The sequence below is a fragment of the Carcharodon carcharias genome, chromosome 21 (genome assembly GCF_017639515.1).
Source record: "Carcharodon carcharias isolate sCarCar2 chromosome 21, sCarCar2.pri, whole genome shotgun sequence".
Taxonomy (NCBI): Eukaryota; Metazoa; Chordata; class Chondrichthyes; order Lamniformes; family Lamnidae; genus Carcharodon; species Carcharodon carcharias.
The window spans coordinates 87,016,947-87,037,110 of record NC_054487.1 but is presented as its reverse complement, the minus strand read 5'-3'; the positions used below and the strand labels follow the sequence as shown (position 1 = coordinate 87,037,110).

The 20,164-nt window shown below is 46.2% G+C and overlaps 1 protein-coding gene across 8 annotated transcripts in view; it reads right to left on the bottom strand.

The window, feature by feature from the left end:
- Positions 1–13,540, bottom strand: part of ppp1r12a (protein phosphatase 1, regulatory subunit 12A) — a 190,804-nt gene extending 177,264 nt beyond the window's left edge. For all 8 annotated transcript variants that reach the window (XM_041215819.1, XM_041215821.1, XM_041215820.1 and 5 more), the window contains exon 1: positions 13,260–13,540. In XM_041215819.1, coding sequence (XP_041071753.1) covers positions 13,260–13,490 — 231 coding nt within the window. In that variant the 5' untranslated portion in view covers positions 13,491–13,540. The remainder of the gene's footprint in view (positions 1–13,259) is intronic.
- Positions 13,541–20,164: the final 6,624 nt, after the last annotated feature.

Here is a 20,164-nt window from a genome sequence, read left to right as displayed (position 1 = left end):
TAATACGTCTGCTCACCAAGATAAGACCACTGGCATCACAATTCCCAATTTAATTCTGATCTATTTATTTCCATCCCACCCTGCCCACTCTAAATCAGGCAATCAAGCTTCAGATAATTAGCCTGACCTGCTTTTATATTCACACTGATAAATTTGGATACTGAGAGATTAGTGGCGGCAAATGAGTGTACCGTGTCCCAAAAACAGAAACCCCAGCGTTGTGGATCACAGAGTCAACTACCAGAATAACAGAGCCAGATACAACAGTGCAAACATCGGTTGCGGGTTCACAGCCACGGTTCTCCTGAACTCCAAATTAAACAGTGGTAACATGAAAACAACTTGCAACTGAGTTCTATGGAATAATAGTAAATGCTGCATACATTACAAGCTTTTCCAGGGCTGAAACACCTGAGCCCTGTCCATCCAACAAAGCTGATATCAGGAAATAAAATTACTCAGTACTAAAATCAGTTACATCCCAAAGAGATCAAATGTCACCATAGTAAAGCTATCAATATGCAGTTTTGACAAAAGAAAGTGATTGGACTGACAGAATCTCAACACAAACATTCCAGGAAATCCCATATCTGTCACCATAAACCAGAGGTCCTGATCATGATGGTGAAGTACCTCTTCATGAAGTCTACAACCTGCAGTCAGTTCTTTAAGTGACTCCGCTAGCCTGCAAGAATCAGCTCCTCTACTTCTGCCCAGATAGGAGGCTGAAAATAAGTAGCCAACTATGCCAGATGAGCTTACTACAATGAGGAAATACAAAGCAACATAAATTTTAACAATGCAAAGCTACAAGGATATTATGGCACCAGGTATGCTGATTAAAGTGCTGCGCAGCCAAGGTTGAATTTCTAATTTCATTTAAAACATTCAAAGCTTGTGTCCTTCACTCAACAACACCAACCTCCTTTGATGTGAAAGATTTGCATGATTCACTATCTCAAATTTTTTGTATGATGGGCACAAATGTGCAAATGGTGATATCTTCTGAAATATCAACTGAGAAACATCTATTAATTTATGCAAATCAGTCTTGTTAAGATAGCTGGGGATCTGTGATTCAAAAGAGTTAATAGTAATTGCTTGAAAACTGAAGGGGTTAACAAAGTCAGGTTAAAACACGAAATTTAGAGTTTAGTCAGGGACATAAAAATTCTGATTTCACCTCAGACATGAGATATAAAAGGGGTACATGATGTACAAGGTGATCAAGCACACAAATTCCTCACTCAGAAACAGAACTCCTACCATTTTGCAGAAATGTAAACTCGCCTTAAAACTGCTCTTAAGGACAATGGACTATATATACTTACTTAGAACCTGCTAACTGGTGTGCTTCATAGATTATTTCACAACAAAACAAGGTTTGGTTGCTTTGTGTGCTAATTATTTCCCCATTTCCACAACTGTGTGTTAACTATATTAAATCCAACAAGCAGATAAACATACCAATCATCCCTTTTGCTATATTCTTCCCTTAAGTGTGTAGCCAAGGTACAAGACTGTTCTTTGAAGAAAAATGCAGGTCTAGAACAAATGTAATCATGCAGATTCAATGGTGGCACAAATGCACTGTCTTATACCCTAAAAAAGGCAAGTCAGCGGCACCTTTGAATTTTGTACATACTAAGCACCATTCTTCAAAACAAACTTAAATCAAATTAACTATCAAACCCAAGCACACATTCCATGTTGAAACTGAAGTACATTTTCTCCTAGCTAAAATTCTGGATCACAGTTTAAATCCTCATACAGTTTTAAAATTTTAATTTATCAATATACATAGATTTTCTGTTCCATTTTCAGTTAGTAGACAACTAAACCATCTGCAATAAAAAAAATTTCCTCTATACATTTGAAAAAAGTGGTCAAGTTATGAAAGATTTTGTTTCAAATGCTGTTCAGGAATAAAAATATCCACTGCCATCTAAAGATTTGTTAAATGCAACTTACAGCATTGTGCAGACCATTTAAAACAAAGTAATTAGATTTTGGTTTAAGTTTTTACTGCCCCATAATTAAGTCCTATTTAAAATTCAAGCACCAAACTACACACAGCATTTAAACACAAATCTGAATGAAATTAAACTTCATATATGTAATGTACCTGCAACATCTATGTGCCTTCTCTCCTGCAGATCTGGCTGGCCCATGTCAAGCTTCAGGCCTACTGTACTTCACTGTGGGGACCACCACAGAGCAGCGTGGCCACATGCAGCCAGCCCTCACATTCTGCTCTCATGCCACATGTCAGAATTTTTGTGGGTCTACATCAATTTTGGTTTGTTAAAGGTTTCAAACACTAGGAAACGTAACCCATCAAATGCAAGGAGAACGTTAATGACGTGGATGAAGGGACCAAACGTATGGTTGCCAAATTTGCCAATGACACAAAGACAGGCAGGTAGGAAATTAAGTTGTGAAGAGGACATAAGGAGTCTGCAAAGGGAAATGAAATTGATAGGTTAAGTGAGTGGACAAAAATTTGGCAGATGGAGCATAATGTGTGAAAATGTGAACTTGCCCTCTGACAAGAAGAATAAAAAAGCAGCACATTATTTAAAAGGGGAGAGATTGCAGAACTTGAGGTAGAGGTATCTAGGCGTCCTGGTACATGAATCAGAGTTCGTATACAGGTACAGCAAGTGATTAGGAAGGCAAAGGAGGAAGCAATAGCAAAGTGGCATTGTCACTGGGCTGGCAATCCAGCGACCCAGTGTAATGCTCTGGTGACCTAGGTTCGAATCCCACCGCAGCAAATAAAAATCTGGACTTCAGCTGACTCTTAAATGCCCTCTGAACAAGGACAACTAGGGGTGGGCAATAAATGCTGGCCTAGCCAGCAACACCTACATTCCATGAATGAATAAAAAAATGATGTTGTTTATTGCAAGGGGAATAGCATATAAAAGTAAGGATATTTTGCTACAGTTGTATAGGGTATAGGATAAACCACCAAGTAGTCTGGAGGAGTGTACAGAGTTTTGGTCTCCTTGTTTAAGGGAGAATATATTGACATTAGCAGTTCAGAGAAGGTTCATGCAAACTCATTCCTGGAATGAGGGCACTACCCTATGACAAAAGCTTGGTCAGGTTGGGCCTACATCTATCAGAGTTCGGAAGAATAAGAAGCGACCTTATTGAAACATGTAAAGTTCTGAGGGGACTTGACAGGATGGATGTTGCGAGGATGTTTCCACTTATGGGAGAGACTAGAATAAGGCCACATGGTTTAAAAATGAGTCTTCCATTTATGGCTGGTCTGAGGAGAAATTTTTCTCTGAGGGTCACAGGTCCATGGAATACTGTCCCAAAGAGTGATGGAGGCAAGGTCATTGAATATTTTTACAACTAAGAGAAATTCCCAATTGCAAGGGAGTCAAACGTTATGGGGGAAGGAAGGAAGTTGGAGCGGGGGCCATAATCAAATCAGCCATCATCTTTTTGAACCGTGGAGCAGGCTTGAGGGGCTGAATGGCCTTCTCCTAACTCATAAGTTTGTAAGAAGAAAATGACTGTTCACTTCAAAAAAGCACCCTTCGGATCAACCATAATGTTTTCAAATATTTTGTGTTATTTGAACACTCAGAAAACATCACATTACGTTACTAAGCAAGCCCACAACCAAAATCATGTCATTCAAGTAGCCCTGACTGGTACAGAAGTGATGAGTTGAACAGCCCAATTTCTATATTGCAGCATTCTGTCCTTCCAAACTTGGCTTCACTGTATGTTTGGTAGCAAAAATATTCAAGAAAAGATTTGCATCTTTATAGCACCTTTCATGACTTTAGAGCATCCAGAGGCACTTGGCAGTAAAAAGAAGTACTTTTGAAGTGAAGTCACTGTTGTCATTTAGGAAATGAGACAGCAAATTTGCACTCAGCAAACTCCCACAAAAGTGTGATAATGCTCAGATTATCCAGTTCTGCAACGTTGGTTGAAGGATAAATATTGGCCCAGGATGTTAGGGAACTCTCCCTTCATTTCTTTGACGACGTAACATTGGTTCTTTAACATCACCAAGATGCAAGAAACAGGGACAGCAGACCACATAGCTTGTCGAGCCTGCTCCACCATTCAATACAATCACAGCTGATGGTGGGTTTCAGCTCAGTTTTGCACACCCGCAACCCCCCCCGCCCCCAAACCACCAACACCACCACCACCTCCCCAATTCCCCATATCCCTGGCACACCAAAAATCCATCTGTCCCAGCCTTAAACATAATCAACAATGGTGTATCCACAACCCTCTGGGAAGAGAATTTCAAAGATTCATAACCCTTTGAGTGAAGCAATTTCTCCTCATTTCAGTCTTAAATTATTGGCTGTTATCATGAGACTGTGCCGCCTTGTTTTGGACTCCCCAACCAGTGGAAAAATGTCTTGACGTCTACCCTATCAAGCCCCCTCAGAATTTTGTAGGTTTCAATGAGATCATCTCTCATTCTTCCAAACTCCAGGGGCATACGCCTGAGGAGGGTCTCAGTTTAGCTATTTATCTGAATTATGGCACCTCTGACAGTGTGCTCACCTCAGTAGTGCACAGGAGGGTCAGCCTTGATTTATCTGTTCCAAGTCTCTGGAGTGGGACTTTAACTCAAAACCCCTAACTCAGAAACAAAAATAGAAAATATTGGAAAAACTCAGCAGGTCTAGCAGCACCTGTGGAGAGAGAAACAGAGTAAACATTTGAAGTCTGTATGACGCTTCTTCAGAGCTAAAGATGTGGAAATGTGATTACATTTATACTGTTGAAGGCGGGATGGAGCAGGTGAAGCTGGATAGAAGACCAGCGATAGGTGGGGATAAAGGAGAGATTGACAAACATGTCATGAACTAAAGGACAAGGGGAGTGTTAATGGCAGCAGTAAGGGCTAAAAAATGGTGATAATGGTGCCATAAAGGTAAGAAAGCAGACTGAGATAACAGCAGAACAAGGGTAAGCATTTTGTGAAAGAACATGGAACAAGTGACAAGGCCCTTTTGCGGAAGGGGGGGAGAACTCAGGTGTGATGGGGAAACAAAGGATAGGAAATGGGATAGAAGGGGGAATGAAAAGGGGATAAAGCAATGAATAAAAATAAAAATGTAGAAAAAAGGGAGTGAGGATAGAGGAGAATCCATGGTCTGAAGTTGTTGAACTTAATGTTAAGTCCGGAAGGCTGTAAAACACCTAATCAGAAGATGGGGTGCTGTTCCTCCAGTTTGCATTAGGCTTCACTGGAACATTGCAACACACCAAGGATGGACATGTGGGCATGAGAGCAGGGTGGTATGTTAAAATGGCAAGCAACAGGAAGGTCTGGGTTAGGCTTGCAGACAGACCAAAGGTGTTCTGCAAGGCAGTCACCCAGTTTGCATTTGGTCTCTCCAATGTAGAGACCACCGCATTGGAAACAGCGATTGCAGTAGACCAAATTGAAGGAGGTGCAAGTGAAGCGTTGCTTCACCTGAAAGGAGTGTTTGGGCCCTTGGGCGCATTTTCTGTTTTTGTTTCAGATTTCCAGCATCCGCAGTATTTTGCTTTCCCTTATGTCAGATGTGGGCTATCCAGTTAGCCATGGATGACAACCTAAACCCTGAACACAGTCAACATTTTTTTCTACAGAACGCAACAATGGCTTAAGAGTGTGTAGTAACATCTTGCTGAGTATAAACCTTAGAATTAAAGGTTCTCAAATTCTTGAGACTTAAAGGTATCAAACATTGGTTTCCAAGAGCTGAGCACCAGCAACTTTCCTGTATCTCCGTCTAAGGCATTGCATTGCCCCTGCTCCACACCCCCACTCCCTAAACAAAAAAACTGTCAATGTTTAGAAATAGACAAAATGTATTTGACGGAATGTAAGCAGTTTCCAGAGACAGGAATTAGCTGGGGCAAAACTTAGCACTTATCACAATGAAAACAGAAGTGAAACCCACTTTTGAAAGGGAGAGTTCAACTCTGTAACGATCTGGTTTTTGCCAAGTTCTGCTTTACTACTAACTTCCAGTTTGAGCATACATTTACACATCCAACAAATGACAATTTAGCCAAGTTCTGCTGCAGGATCTAGTATTATAACCAAAATAATCAACTGATCTTGCATATCATCAGTTTATGAGATCTTGCTACGTGCAAATTAGCTGTTGTGTTCATCATAATAGCGGCTGCAATTCAAACATGGCTAATTCATTATTAAGTGCTTGGGGAAGTATTAGAAAATTGGGGACTAGAGAGAGTCACATAAATGCAAGTCTTCTTGTTTGCATCATTTTTATGGCTTTAAGCACAAGGCAAGCAGCTGACAGCCTGTGGTACACAACATGTACTTAGCCAACTAGTGACCTAATCATACTTAGTGCTTGCGAGAATCAAAACTGATCGAAATAAATCAAAAGGAACATCATTCTGAAGTTTAGTCATGTCCAAGTCAGAAAACTTTGGCCTTTATCCTAACGCCACGTGACAGTGATCCTCCAACACAAATGCAGTAAGTGTTGTCATTTATTCCTCAGAGGCTCATTACAGAATATTAAGCTGGGAGGGGGAGGAGAGATAAAAAGAAACAAAGACATAGGCTGAGTGTGACATTTGGCTCACCGTGATAGCACTTCCCCTGGTTGGAAATGGTCACTGAGATATCAGTCCAGACAACCTAGTATGCAAACCTTTTTATTAAATGCGTCTTTGGAATGTGAAAAGTGGCAGGGGTATTTGCTGACCACCACCAGCTGCTCCAAGGTGGGCGGTGTATCTTTTAGAGCTTGTGTCTGTATAACTTGTCGACTTACCATACTGCTCAAGACTGTGAAGATCAATTACGTAGCTCTGTAAAGCATGGGTAAAAAATACACCATGATTGCACACTAAAATTTCAAAACTGGTATTTTTGGAAACTATTCATTTGTCTTCCAAGATAGACACCACCATTTACCTGCACTTGTGCAGCGCTCTGGGAATCAAACGCCAGCTATTAAACCTCTGGGACTTACTGCATTTTTTGCTTCTGCCGGTCTTGTGTTAATGCACACCATAATCAAAATTGGGCAGCTCAAATGAAGCTTTGAAATTCATTTGGTAAGACAAAAAATTAGTTTTCCACTAAGAAATCAGTGTCATCCAATGGTGCTACAGCTACTCCATAATCTAATTGAATTATTTCATCTAATAAATAACTGTAACTTGGAAATGTCATGGAAATGGCAAACCCGCTTGAATGTTTTGATTATGGTGCGTTTAATCCCATTTTCCGAACTATCAAATGATCACTTGATGGTATAGAGCTTTGGTATTACTGAAAAAAGAGACATCATGAAGCTTTTCATGTTGCACTCATCAGGACAGGCACAGGAATGCCAAATTTCAAGGGAACAACACATTATACTGCATGAGAAATAGGTACAGATTGGTTGGCAAGTCGGCTGTGTGTAGTGCTGGTGCTTTCACTAACAGGATGCTGCCTCCAAGCCAAAAAAGGCATTCTGCCTACCACATAAATGAACAATGTGGTCCATGAATCTCAGTGTCAGTGTGATGCCAGTTACAGTGGTCATATGTACTAACAACTGGCGGATCATATCAAACAGCACGTCCCTTCGGCTGTTTGCAATGGGCAGAATACTGACTGTACTCAACCAATTTGTGCTTGTAAAGCTCAGAACATAATGTTGACATTAGATTTAATTCCGCGAATGGGCAGTATTTGCTGAACAATCCCGAGTGTGCTAATTACACTAACAACCAATTTAAGTTAATCAGCCAGCCTCGCAACGCAACTCACTTATGTTTGCTAGAAGCTGCATATATTCATATGCAGGGACCTGTTCTCTGCAGGTAAAAGGAATATGTCCAGACATTGCACCTTTTTTGAATAAACAAAGCATGAGGACAATAACGTCCTGGTGCATTTGCTATGGCAACATCTCGACCAATCAGGGCCGACTTACCAACCAGTCAGCATCCTTTTCTCATGCAGTATAAATTGTTGCTCCCTTTGAAACTTGGCATCTTTGCATCTGCGCTGACGAGTGCAAGATGAAAATCTTCCACAGCATCTCTTTTCATCAAATACCTCAAGAATTTTTTAAGAACACAAAATTGTGCTCAAACAAGAGGAGACAATCCACAGCAAAGTATATGAAGGATTGGAAAACGTCCCTGGCTTTCCATATTGTGAAACCTACCTAGTCCAAAAAGCTGATGCTAAATTTCGTGGTGTTCCTCTTCAACGTGCTAGCTCAGCCTATGCTAGATTGTGTACTTTGAGAATCATATCAAATCCAACACTAAAGCCTATTGGGTAATGGTTCTCCCCAAATTTCTCTACAATGCTGAAGCTTGGACAACTTATAGACACCAAATCAAAGCCCTCAAAAACATCAATTCTTTGGCTAGTGCAAGTCAAGTGGGAGGACAAAAAACATACATAAGCATCCGAGACACAGACATAGCAAATATTAAGGCTGTGATAATCTCTCAGCTGAGATGAATAGGACATATTATCTGAATTCCTGACTCCGGGCTACCCAAAAAGGTGCTCTGCTCAGCCACGCCACAGAACCTGTTCACAGGACCAAAGGAAACATTTCAAGGACAATCTTAAAGCCTCTATGACGATCTGCTCAATTAGCATCGACACATGGGAAGCAGATACCCAAATGCAACCAAACTGACAATTCATTAAAAAAAATTGTGTCAAGATCTTACAATCAACAACAGCAGCCACTAAGAGAAAATAACGAGAGAGACAGAGAGGGAAGGCAGCTGCTCAAGTCAACAATCCGTCAGCACTTCTACCAACCGGCAACGGATATCGTCAATGTGGGAGAACCTGTAAGGTTAGCACAGGGCTCATATGCCATCTGTGAACCCTTGGCCAACAGTGACGCCTCACCTCAACCCAACCATCCGCAGGAAGTTTCATCCATGACACAAGGAATTGCCAATGACCGATGGTGGTGTCTAATGTTCAGAAACCTTGAAATTCAGTCCATTGCAAGGTAGCTAAGTTTAACCAGGAACGTAATCCCCTCTCAAATTTAAAAGTAAAGACCTCTATATCTAACAAAATGTCCCTATAGCATAGATGGTCAAAGCTAGATTTATTGCACTCTTCCGAAAGGCTAATATTGAATTGAAATACAGAAGACGTTGTATTAGATTTGCTGTCATAATTTCTTGCTGCGAGGAAATAGTCAAAACAATATGATTTCACAGATCTGCCCCCAAACTATACATTTGAACTTCAGTAAGTTACAACTAGATATTTCTAACATGGAAGTAAACCAGAAACTTCTTGTACTTTCTTATCATTTCTACTTTTCAACAAAACGTGCATCCTCAATCAGAGGTCATTTCAAGCCTGGCAGTTAAAGAATGCATCCACTCCTAGACCATTGTCTGTCATTTCAGGAATGCACACTGCAAAGCATGACAGGGTGGAATGCATCCGCCCATCTGATATCATCAGAACAGGCACCATGCAGTGTATATTATGAATCTCATTGCCCTATACTATAAGCTTCATTTACCTTTAAAAGGAAATGCTTAGTATATTTTTACATACATATGGAACTGGTGTTCCGTGATAAGAGCTACTCTCTGTTCTACACCTGCTGTCACATTGGAATGTCAGGTACAAAAGACTGCTGTAGAACAATATACAGGCAATTTGGTTTTGAAAGTCCAACACATTTTTAACATTAGGCGCCTTGGAACATTCAGTCACAAGATTAGGAACTTATAAAACTTCAAATTCTGCACAAGCGTATAAGCTATATGTTACATAACCAGGTTAATAGATGAAACATGCCTGGCCCTTAACTTAATTAACACTAACCAATTTTATCTATGACTAACCATGGAATAATAGTGTGAGCATTCAGCATACAAATAAAATGAAGCACATTTTTCAATGTACCTGTGATGAGATCACAAAGTCAATACTTGCATGAACTTTGATCACAAGGAACACAATGACAACTGCTGTCAGCAACAAAAGACGAATGCACACATCTGAAACACTATGAAAGTTAGTGAGATTCCAAGGCTGTCGGCTGATCTCAGAGCTCTGACAAGTTACAAAACATTCCAGCTTTTCTGCCACATTTTGCATCATTGAAACACCTTAAGATTGTTGAGCAATCCCTTGTCAGAACAGGACTTTTCATTTGTTCAGTGCTTATTTCTCAGCATCATGGACAAATCTAACATTTAAAATCATCCTTTAGAGATAGCAAAGCTACCACATATCGAACAGCCTTTACCACAGTCTAAAACAAACTGACAAGCTATGGTAGACATCAGAAACACAGCAGAGTGCACGAGATCCATTTGCACAATTTCAATACAGCTCAAGTAAGTGCAATTTCACAGGGGAAATAAAAAGCTCCATCACAGCATTTTCGTCAGAAACTGTGACATTACAAATTGCTGCGGCAATCTACTCTGAAACAAATTAATGCAATAATGTATCCTTTACTGACAGGTTTTAACAGTCTTCACAACCCAAGAAAGCCTCAAACTCTTAAGCAATGCAAACTTTAAGATCAGACAAAAGCTGCAAGTTCATAAGCCTATTTTGTAGTGCAAACAAGATGGTTTGAGCTGTGGTTGAAGGAGTCCGTCGCTCAGACTGGGAACTTTCAGCTTTCTGACTCTGTTCACCCCAAATTCAGCACAGCAGCTTTGAAATGCCCAGCTTTCAGCCTCCGTTGTGGCAGTGATGTTGGCATGCAAGCTCTGACAACTAGAATGGGAGATCATGGGATGCTCAACTACCCAAATCTTAACTGTAATATCCATAAATGCCACAAACTCCCTCCTCAATCTCAATTTGCAGTGCCAATGCATCATTCCCAAGGCCCACCCTGATGCAAAAGATGGCATTTTCCATTCAGAGACATTGCTCTTGCCCAGCTGATGGCAAGGTGACCAACAAGAAATCAGCTTCCACCTTGGAGAGCTGAGCCTCACTCATTGCGTTCACCCAAAGCAAATTTAACATCTCCCCCGAGAGACAAGTGCGGGGGGTGAGCAGAGCAGAGAGTGGGGGATTGAGAGAGGGGGCTGGGGAGGGGTTGTGGGATCATGGAAGGTTGGTGGTGGGGAGAAGGGGCTGGGGCCCAGGGGAGGTGAGGGGGAGATTGAGGGGGGGGGGGGGGGGTGAGCAGGGGGATAGTACTGAGGGGGGAGAAAGGGGCCAGGGGCCCACAGGGGTTGGGCGGAGGGGCCCGGGGGAGGAAGGTTACGGGGAAGTGAGTCTGGAGGGAAGGGAAGGCCGGGAGGAGGAAGAGGAGCGGGCCCAAGAGGAGGGAAGAGGGGGCCCAGGGGGAGGGGAGTAGTGGGCCTGGCACCCGTGGGGGGGGGAGAGAGAACTGAGAAGGAGGGTGGGAGGGAAGAGAACTGGGGAGGTAGGGGTAGGGGGGGAAATCTCTGGGGAAATAGGGGTAGGGGTGGGAGGTAGAGGTGGGGGGGGAGAGAGAACTAGGGAGGAGGGGGGAGAAGAGAACTTGGGGGGATCTCTGGGGAGGTAGGGATGGGGGGGAGATCTCTGGGGAGGTAGGGGTGGGGGGGGAGATCTCTGGGGAGGTAGGGGTGGGGGGGGAGATCTCTGGGGAGGTAGGGGTGGGGGGGGGAAATCTCTGGGGTTAGGGGTTGGAGATCTCTGGATGGGTAGGGGTGGGGGGGAGATCTCTTGGGGGGTAGGGGTGGGGGGGAGATCTCTGGGGGGGTAGATCTCTGGGGGGGTAGATCTCTGGGGGGGTGGGGGGGGGGTAGATCTCTGGGGGGGGGGTAGGGGTGGGGGGGAGATCTCTGGGGGGGGGTAGGGGTGGAGGGGAGATCTCTGGGGGGGTAGGGGTGGGGGGGGAGATCTCTGGGGGGGTAGGGGTGGGGGGGGAGATCTATGGGGGGGTAGGGGTGGGGGGGGGAGATCTCTGGGGGGGTAGGGGTGGGGGGGGAGATCTCTGGGGGGGGTAGGGGTGGGGGGGAGATCTCTGGGGGAGTAGGGGGTGGGGGGGGAGATCTCTGGGGGGGTAGGGGTTGGGGGGAGATCTCTGGAGGGGTTGGGGTGGGGGGGAGATCTCTTGGGGGGGTAGATCTCTTGGGGGGGTAGGGGTGGGGGGGTAGATCTCTGGGGGGGTAGGGGTGGGGGGGAGATTTCTGGGGGGGTAGGGGTGGGGTGGGGAGATCTCTGGGGGGGTAGGGGTGGAGATCTCTGGGGGGGTAGGGGTTGGGGGGAGATCTCTGGAGGGGTTGGGGTGGGGGGGAGATCTCTTGGGGTGTAGGGGTGGGGGAGATCTCTGGGGGGGTAGATCTCTTGGGGGGTAGGGGTGGGGGGGGGAGATCTCTGGGGGGGTAGGGGTGGGGGGGGAGATCTCTGGGGGGGTAGGGGTGGGGGGGGAGATCTCTGGGGGGGTAGGGGTGGGGGGGGAGATCTCTGGGGGGGTAGGGGTTGGGGGGAGATCTCTGGAGGGGTTGGGGTGGGGGGGAGATCTCTTGGGGTGTAGGGGTGGGGGAGATCTCTGGGGGGGGGTAGATCTCTGGGGGGGTAGGGGTGGGGGGGGAGATCTCTGGGGGGGTAGGGGTGGGGGGGGTAGATCTCTGGGGGGGTAGGGGTGGGGGGGGGAGATCTCTTGGGGGGTAGGGGTGGGGAGATCTCTGGGGGGGGGAGATCTCTGGGGGGGGTGGGGGTGGGGGGGGGGAGATCTCTTGGGGGGTAGGGGTGGGGTGGGGGAGATCTCTGGGGGGGGAGATCTCTGGGGGGGTGGGGGTGGGGGGGGGAGATCTCTGGGGGGGTGGGGGTGGGGGGGGAGATCTCTTGGGGGTTAGGGGTGGGGGGGGGGAGATCTCTGGGGGGGTGGGGGTGGGGGTGGGGGGGGGGGGAGATCTCTTGGGGGGTAGGGGTGGGGGGGGGGAGATCTCTTGGGGTGTAGGGGTGGGGGAGATCTCTGGGGGGTAGGGGTGGGGGGGGGAGATCTCTGGGGGGGGGAGATCTCTGGGGGGTGGGGGTGGGGGTGGGGGTGGGGGGGGGGGGGGGGGAAGAGAGAACTGGGGAGGTGGGCGGGGGGTTTAGGCGGCCAATCTCCGCCTCCCCAGGGCGCCCGAGCCACGGGTGGTTTACCCGGTGATGGAGCAGAAGGCCCCCGGCCTGATTCCCCGGGCCTGCTGGCGGTCCGCGGTCTCCTGCCACCGCCCCCCCCCCCCCCCACCCCCCCCCCTCGCTCCTCGCTCCTCGCTCCTCGCTCCCTCACCTGGTGCAGGGCGGTCAGTCCATCCACATTGGCGTAGTTAATGTCCGAGCCGCGATCCAGAAGCTTCTTCACCTCGTCCGTGTCCCCGCTGGAGCAGGCGGCCAAGAAGACGGCGCCATCGTCGAACTTGACCTTGGTTTTTTTCTTCTTGAGGACTGGCGGCTCGAGCTCAGTCTCGGAGCCCAGCCAGCGCTTCAGCTGCTCGTTCCGCTTCTGTTTAGCGTCCGCCATCTTGTGTGGCCCGTCTCCCTCCCGCTATCCCATCGCCCTGGGAGCCATGGCGCCGCTCATCTGCATAATCCCGCGAGAACTGGAGGCCCCGCCCACAGCGCGAGATTCCCGGCTCCCGCCCGCTGACGTCACCGGGAGGGGGTGGGCGCGATGCCGTCACGTGCCTGTTGCTGGGCAGATTTCTCTTGGTTGGGTGGTTGGGTGGGTGGGGGCCCAACCAATTTGGGGAAAGAACATGGAGACGCAATTCTAAAGAGGGTGCAGGAGCAGAGGGGCCTGGGTGTTTATGTGTATAAGTCAATGAAGGTGGCAGGACATGTTGAGAGTGTAGTTAAAGCATATGGTATCCTGGGTTTTATTAATAGGGACATTAATAGTACTCGAGCAAGGAGGTTATGTTGAACTTGTATAAAACACTGGTCCAACCAGTTCTGGGTGCCACACTTTAGGAAGGATGTGAAGGGGTGGGACAATGTGCAAAAAAAAAAAACACAAGAATGTTTCCAGGAATGAGGAACTTCAGTTATGAAGAAAGATTGGAGAAGATGGGAGGGGGTTACCCTGGAGAACAGGAAGCCCGAGAGGAGATTTAGTAGAGGTATTCAAATTCATGAGGCGGCTGAACAGAGTAGATAGGGAGAGACTGTTCCCGCTCGTGAAAGGATCGAGGATTCACCAAGAACCCTTTGACAGCACCTTCCAAACCCACAAACTCTACCCAGGGTGACCAACTGTCATAGAGGGAATTAAAGGACAGCCTGCCATGGGGCTCCCTATGAGCGGGGTGGAGCTGTGAGAGCAGGGAGGGTAGCGCTGCCATGTCTTGGGGTGTGAGTGAGGGGAGCTGTCAGGGCTGTTTGAGAGCACTTACAGGAGAAGAGGAGGGTCTAAGCATGTGCAAAATTTAGAAGTCCATTTGACAGGACAAACAGCGTTCCAGGCCCATGCAGATCAGAACACAGGACAGTGAACTCAGATATGGAATGACTGTTTTGTATTCCTTGGAGACTCTGTTAGATTTTAACATTGCCATGTCATTTACAGAATCACAGAATCACACAGTGCAGGAGAGGCCCTTTGGCCCATCGAGTCTGCACCGACACATGAGAAACACCTGACCTACCTACCTAATCCCATTTATCAACACTTGGCCCATATCCTTGAATGTTATGACGTGCCAAGTTCTCATCCAGGTACTTTTTAAAGGATTGAGGCAACCCGCCTCCACCACCCTCCCAGGCAGCACATTCCAGACCGTCACCACCCTCTGGGTAAAAAGGTTTTTCCTCACATCCCCCCTAAACCTCCTACCCCTCACCTTGAATTTGTGTCCCCTTGTGACTGACCCTTCAACTGAGGGGAACAGCTGCTCCCTATCCACCCGGTCTATGCCCCTCATAATCTTGTACACCTCGATCAGGTCGCCCCTCAGTCTTCACTGCTCCAATGAAAACAACCCAAGTCTATCCAACCTCTCTTCATAACTTAAATGTTTCATCCCAGGCAACATCCTGGTGAATCTCCTCTGCACCCTCTCCAGTGCAATCACATCCTTATAATGTGGCGACCAGAACTGCACAAAGTACTCCAGCTGTGGCCTCACCAAGGTTCTATACAACTCCAACATGACCTCCCTAATTTTGCAATCTATGCATCGATTGATAAAGGCAAGTGTCCGATATGCCTTTTTCACCACCTCATTAAAATGCCCCTCCACCTTCAGAGATCTATGGCCACACACGTCAAGGTCCCTTTGTTCCTCACAACTTCCTAGTGTCATGCCATTCATTGAATACTTCCTTGTCAAATTACTCCTTCCAAAGTGTATCACCTCACACTTTTCAGGGTTGAATTCCATCTGCCACTTATCTACCCATTTGACAATCCCGACTATATCTTCCTGTAGCCCAAGACACTCAACCTCACTGTTAACCACCCTTTGTGTCATCCGCAAACGTATTAATCCTACCCCCCACATAGTCATCTATGTCGTTTATATAAATGACAAATAATAGGGGACCGAGCACAGATCGCTGTGGTACTCCACTGGACACTGGCTTCCAGTCACTAAAGCAGTCTTCTGTCATCACTCTCTGTCTCCTACAACTAAGCCAATTTTGAATCCACCTTGTCAAATTACCCTGTATCCCGTGTGCATTTGCCTTCTTTATAAGTCTCCCACGTGGGGGCTTGTCAAAGGCTTTGCTGAAATCCATATAAACTACATCAACTGCACTACCCTCATCCACACACCTGGTCACCTCCTCAAAAAATTCAATCAAATTTGTTAAGCATGACCTCCCCCTGACAAAGCCATGCTGACTATCCCTGATCAAACCTTGCCTCAACAAGTGGAGATAGATTCTTTCCTTCAGAATTTTCTCCAATGGTTTCCCTACCACTGATGTGAGAATCACTGGCCTGTAGTTCCCTGGCTTATCTCTACAACCCTTAAATAGCAGAACCACATTAGCTGTTCTCCAGTCCTCTGGCACCTCCCCCGTGGCCAGAGAAGAATTAAAAATTTGGGTCAGAGCCCCTGCAATCTCCTCCCTTGCCTCTCTCAGCAGTCTGGGACACAAATCATCTGGACCTGGAGATTTGTCCACTTCTAAGCCTGCCAACACCTCCAATACCTTGTCACTCCCTATAGCAATTTGCTCAAGAACCTCGCAGTCTCTATCCCCGAGTTTCATACCTTCATCCCTTCATCCTCATTCTCTTGGGTGAAGACAGATGTGAAGTATTCGTTTAACACTCTACCAATATCCTCTGGCTCCACCCATAGATTGCCCCCTTGGTCCCTAATGGGCCCTACTCTTTCCCTGGTTATCCTCTTCCCATTGATATACTTATAGAATATCTTGGGATTTTCCCAACTTTTACCAGCCATAGCTTTCTCATATCCCCTCTTTGCTCTCCTAATTGCTTTCTTGAGCTCTACCCTGCACTTTCTGTACTCAACTAATGCCTCTGCTGATTTGCTTCCCTTGTACCTGCTAAAAGTCTCTCTTTTCCTTCTCATTGTATCCTGAATATCTCTAGTCATCCATGGTTCTCTGAGCTTGTTACTCCTTCCTATCACCCTAGAGGGAACATGTTGAGCCTGTATCCTCCCCATTTCCTTTTTGAACCCCCCCCCCCTCCACTGCTCTTCTGTAGATTTTCCCACAAGTAGCTGTTCCGAGTCTACCTTGGCCAGATCCTGCCCTATTTTACTAAAATCTGCTCTCCCCCAATCCAAAACATGTTTTTGCAACTTGTCTATTTCTTTGTCCATAACAAGCTTAAACTGTACCATAGATAAAAGCAAAGAACTGCGGATGCTGGAAATGCAAAACAAAACCAGAAACAGAACAGAAACAGAAATACCTGGAAAAACTCAGCAGGTCTGGCAGCATCGGCGGAGAGGAGAACAGTTGACATTTCGAGTCCTCATGACCCTACAACAGAACTAAGTAAAAATAGGAAAGGGGTGAAATATAAGCTGGTTTAAGGGCGGGGGGATTGGGGGCGGGGGGGGGGTGCGGTGGGGGGGAACGTGGTTGTTGGGACAAGAAGCCAGTAATAGGTGGTTATCTCCATCTATTACTGGCTTCTTGTCCCAACAACACCCCCCCCACCCCCCCACCTCCCCTTAAACCAGCTTATATTTCACCCCTTTCCTATTTTTACTTAGTTCTGTTGAAGGGTCATGAGGACTCGAAACGTTAACTGTTCTCCTCTCCGCCGATGCTGCCAGACCTGCTGAGTTTTTCCAGGTGTTTCTGTTTTTGTTTTAAACTGTACTATGTTGTGGTCACTATCACTAAAATGCTCCCCCACCACCACCTCAGCCACCTGTCTGGCTTCATTCCCCAGAATTAGGTCCAGCACTGCACCGTCCCTTGTTGGACCCTCTAAATATTGACCTAAAAAGTCCTCTGTACACATTTCAAGAAATCCACTCCATCCAAGCCCTTAACACTATATCTATCCCAATTAATGTTGGGAAAGTTGAAATCACCTAATATAATGGTCCCATAAAATAATGGACAGATGGTTCCCCCTGCTCCTCCCACCTGAAAGTACAAGGGCAGCAGATGCCTGCAAGTTCCTCTCCAAGCTACACATCTTCCTCCCTTGGAACTATATCGCTGTTCCTTCACTGTCAGTGTTCAAATAATGGAATTCCCTTCCTAACAGCACCATGGGTGGACCTACACCACATGGCCTGCAGCGGTTCAAGAAGGCAGTTCACCACCATCTTCTCAAGGGCAAATAAGGATGGGCAATAAATGCTGGCCCAGCCAGCAATGCCCATATCCTGTGCAAGAACAAAAAAAAAAGAGAGGGCACAGAATTAACATTATTGGCAAAAGAAGGAAAAGCTACATAAGGATAAACTTTCTCACGCAACATGTGGTTAGGATCTGGAATGCACTGCTTCAGTGTGTGGTGGAAGCAGATAGAACTGAAGCATTCAAGACGGAATTAGATTGTTATCTGAAAAGGAAAAATGTGTAGGGTTGCAGGGAGAAGGCAGGAGAATGGCACGAAGGGAACTGTTCATTCAGATGGCTGGCACAGACACAATGGGCTGAATGGCCTCCTTCTGCATGATAACAATCCTGTGAAGGGGGAGAAAATGATTTTCTGGAAAAACTCCAAATAGAAAATAGGAAATTCAAAGCCAACTACATTCAGAACTAGAGGATTGGAACAATCCTTCCAAAATTCTGCCCTATCCCCTCCATCCAACTGGAGATGCATTTCCAGCGGACGCAATAGGTATTCTTTCTTAAAACAACTTTGAGTGTCTACCTTTCAAATGGTTAATTTTTGTTTTAGATTTTCATACTCCATAATTTGTAAACTTTCACTCCTCACACCTGTTACCAGAGCAACCAAAACCAACATTGCCAAATTACCATTCCCAGATTCTCTCCTTCAACTAGCACCACTTCCAGCTTCTCTATCTCTCCTCAAGTGTTTTTCTCTCTCTCACTCTGTCTCTATCCCTCTCTTGCCTCTTCCAGTGTTACGGTTGGTATCTGTTAGTGACTCAGTTGGCAACACTCTCATCCCTGTGTCAGAGCTTGCAGCTTCATGTTCTGCTCCAGGATTGGGCACTTAAATCTAGGCTGACATTCCAGTGCAATACTGAGGGAGTGCTGAACTGCTCAAGGCGCTGTCGGATGAGACATTAAACTGAAGATCTGACTGCCCTGTCAGGTGGATGCAAATATCCCATTTTGAAGGACAGCAATGAAGTCATCCCTGATGTCCTGGCTAATATTTATCTGCCAATCAAGAGAGGAGAACAGTTGACGTTTCGAGTCCTCATGACTCTTCAACAGAACTAAGTAAAAATAGGAAAGCGGTGAAAAATAAGCTGGTTTAAGGGGAGGTGGGAGGGGGGGGAGGTGGTGTTATTGGGACAAGAAGCCAGTAATAGATGGAGATAACCACCTATTACTGGCTTCTTGTCCCAACAACCATGCACCCCCCCCACCGCCGCCCCCCCCCAATCCCCCCGCCCTTAAACCAGCTTATATTTCACCCCTTTCCTATTTTTACTTAGTTCTTGTTTTTGTTGATTTGCTGTGTGAAAATTGGCTGCCAGGATGCCTACTTTACCATAGTCAATACACTTGAAAAGTACTTCATTGGCTAAGTGCTTTGACAAGGAAGTATTCAATGAATGGCATGGCACTAGGAAGTTCTGAGGAACAAAGGGACCTTGGCGTGTGTGTCCATAGATCTCTGAAGGTGGAGGGGCATGTTAGTGGGGTGGTGAAAAAGGCATATGGGACATTTGCCTTTATCAATCGAGGCATAGTTTACAAAAGTAGGAAGATTATGTTGGAGTTGTATAGAACCTTGGTGAGGCCACAGCTGGAGTACTGTGTGCAGTTCTGGTCACCACATTATAGGAAGGATGTGATTGTACTGGAGAGGGTGCAGAGGAGATTCACCAGGGTGTTGCCTGGGATGAAACATTTAAGCTCTGAAGAGAGTTTGGATAGACTTGGATTGTTTTCATTGGAGCAGAGAAGACTGAGGGGCGACCTGATCGAGGTGTACAAGATTATGAGGGGCATGGACAGGGTGGATAGGGAGCAGCTGTTCCCCTTAGTTGAAGGGTCAGTCACGAGGGGACATAAGTTCAACGTGAGAGGCAGGAGGTTTAGGGGGGAATGTGAGGAAAAACTTTTTTACCCAGAGGGTGGTGACGGTCTGGAATGCGCTGCCTGGGAGGGTGGTGGAGGCGGGTTGCCTCACATCCTTTAAAAAGTACCTGGATGAGCACTTGGCACGTCATAACATTCAAGGCTATGGGCCAAGTGCTGGGAAATGGGATTAGGTAGGTAGGTCAGGTGTTTCTCATGTGTCGGTGCAGACTCGATGGGCTGAAGGGCCTCTTATGCACTGTGATTCTGTGATTCTGTGAATTCCTGAGGTTGTGAAGGCACTATATAAATGCAAGTCCTTCTTTGTTTATCTATCTGTCTTTACTCCAAGTCTGCTGCTGCCTCCTGTTTAACTCCTCCTCCTGTGGAGCCTCATTAGATACCAGAACGTTTGAGGACTCTGGGTCTATACTCGAAGGATGAGGGGGGATCTGACTGAAGCTTACAGAATGCTGAAAGGCCTGGATAGAGTGGACATGGGGAAGATGTTTCCATTAGTAG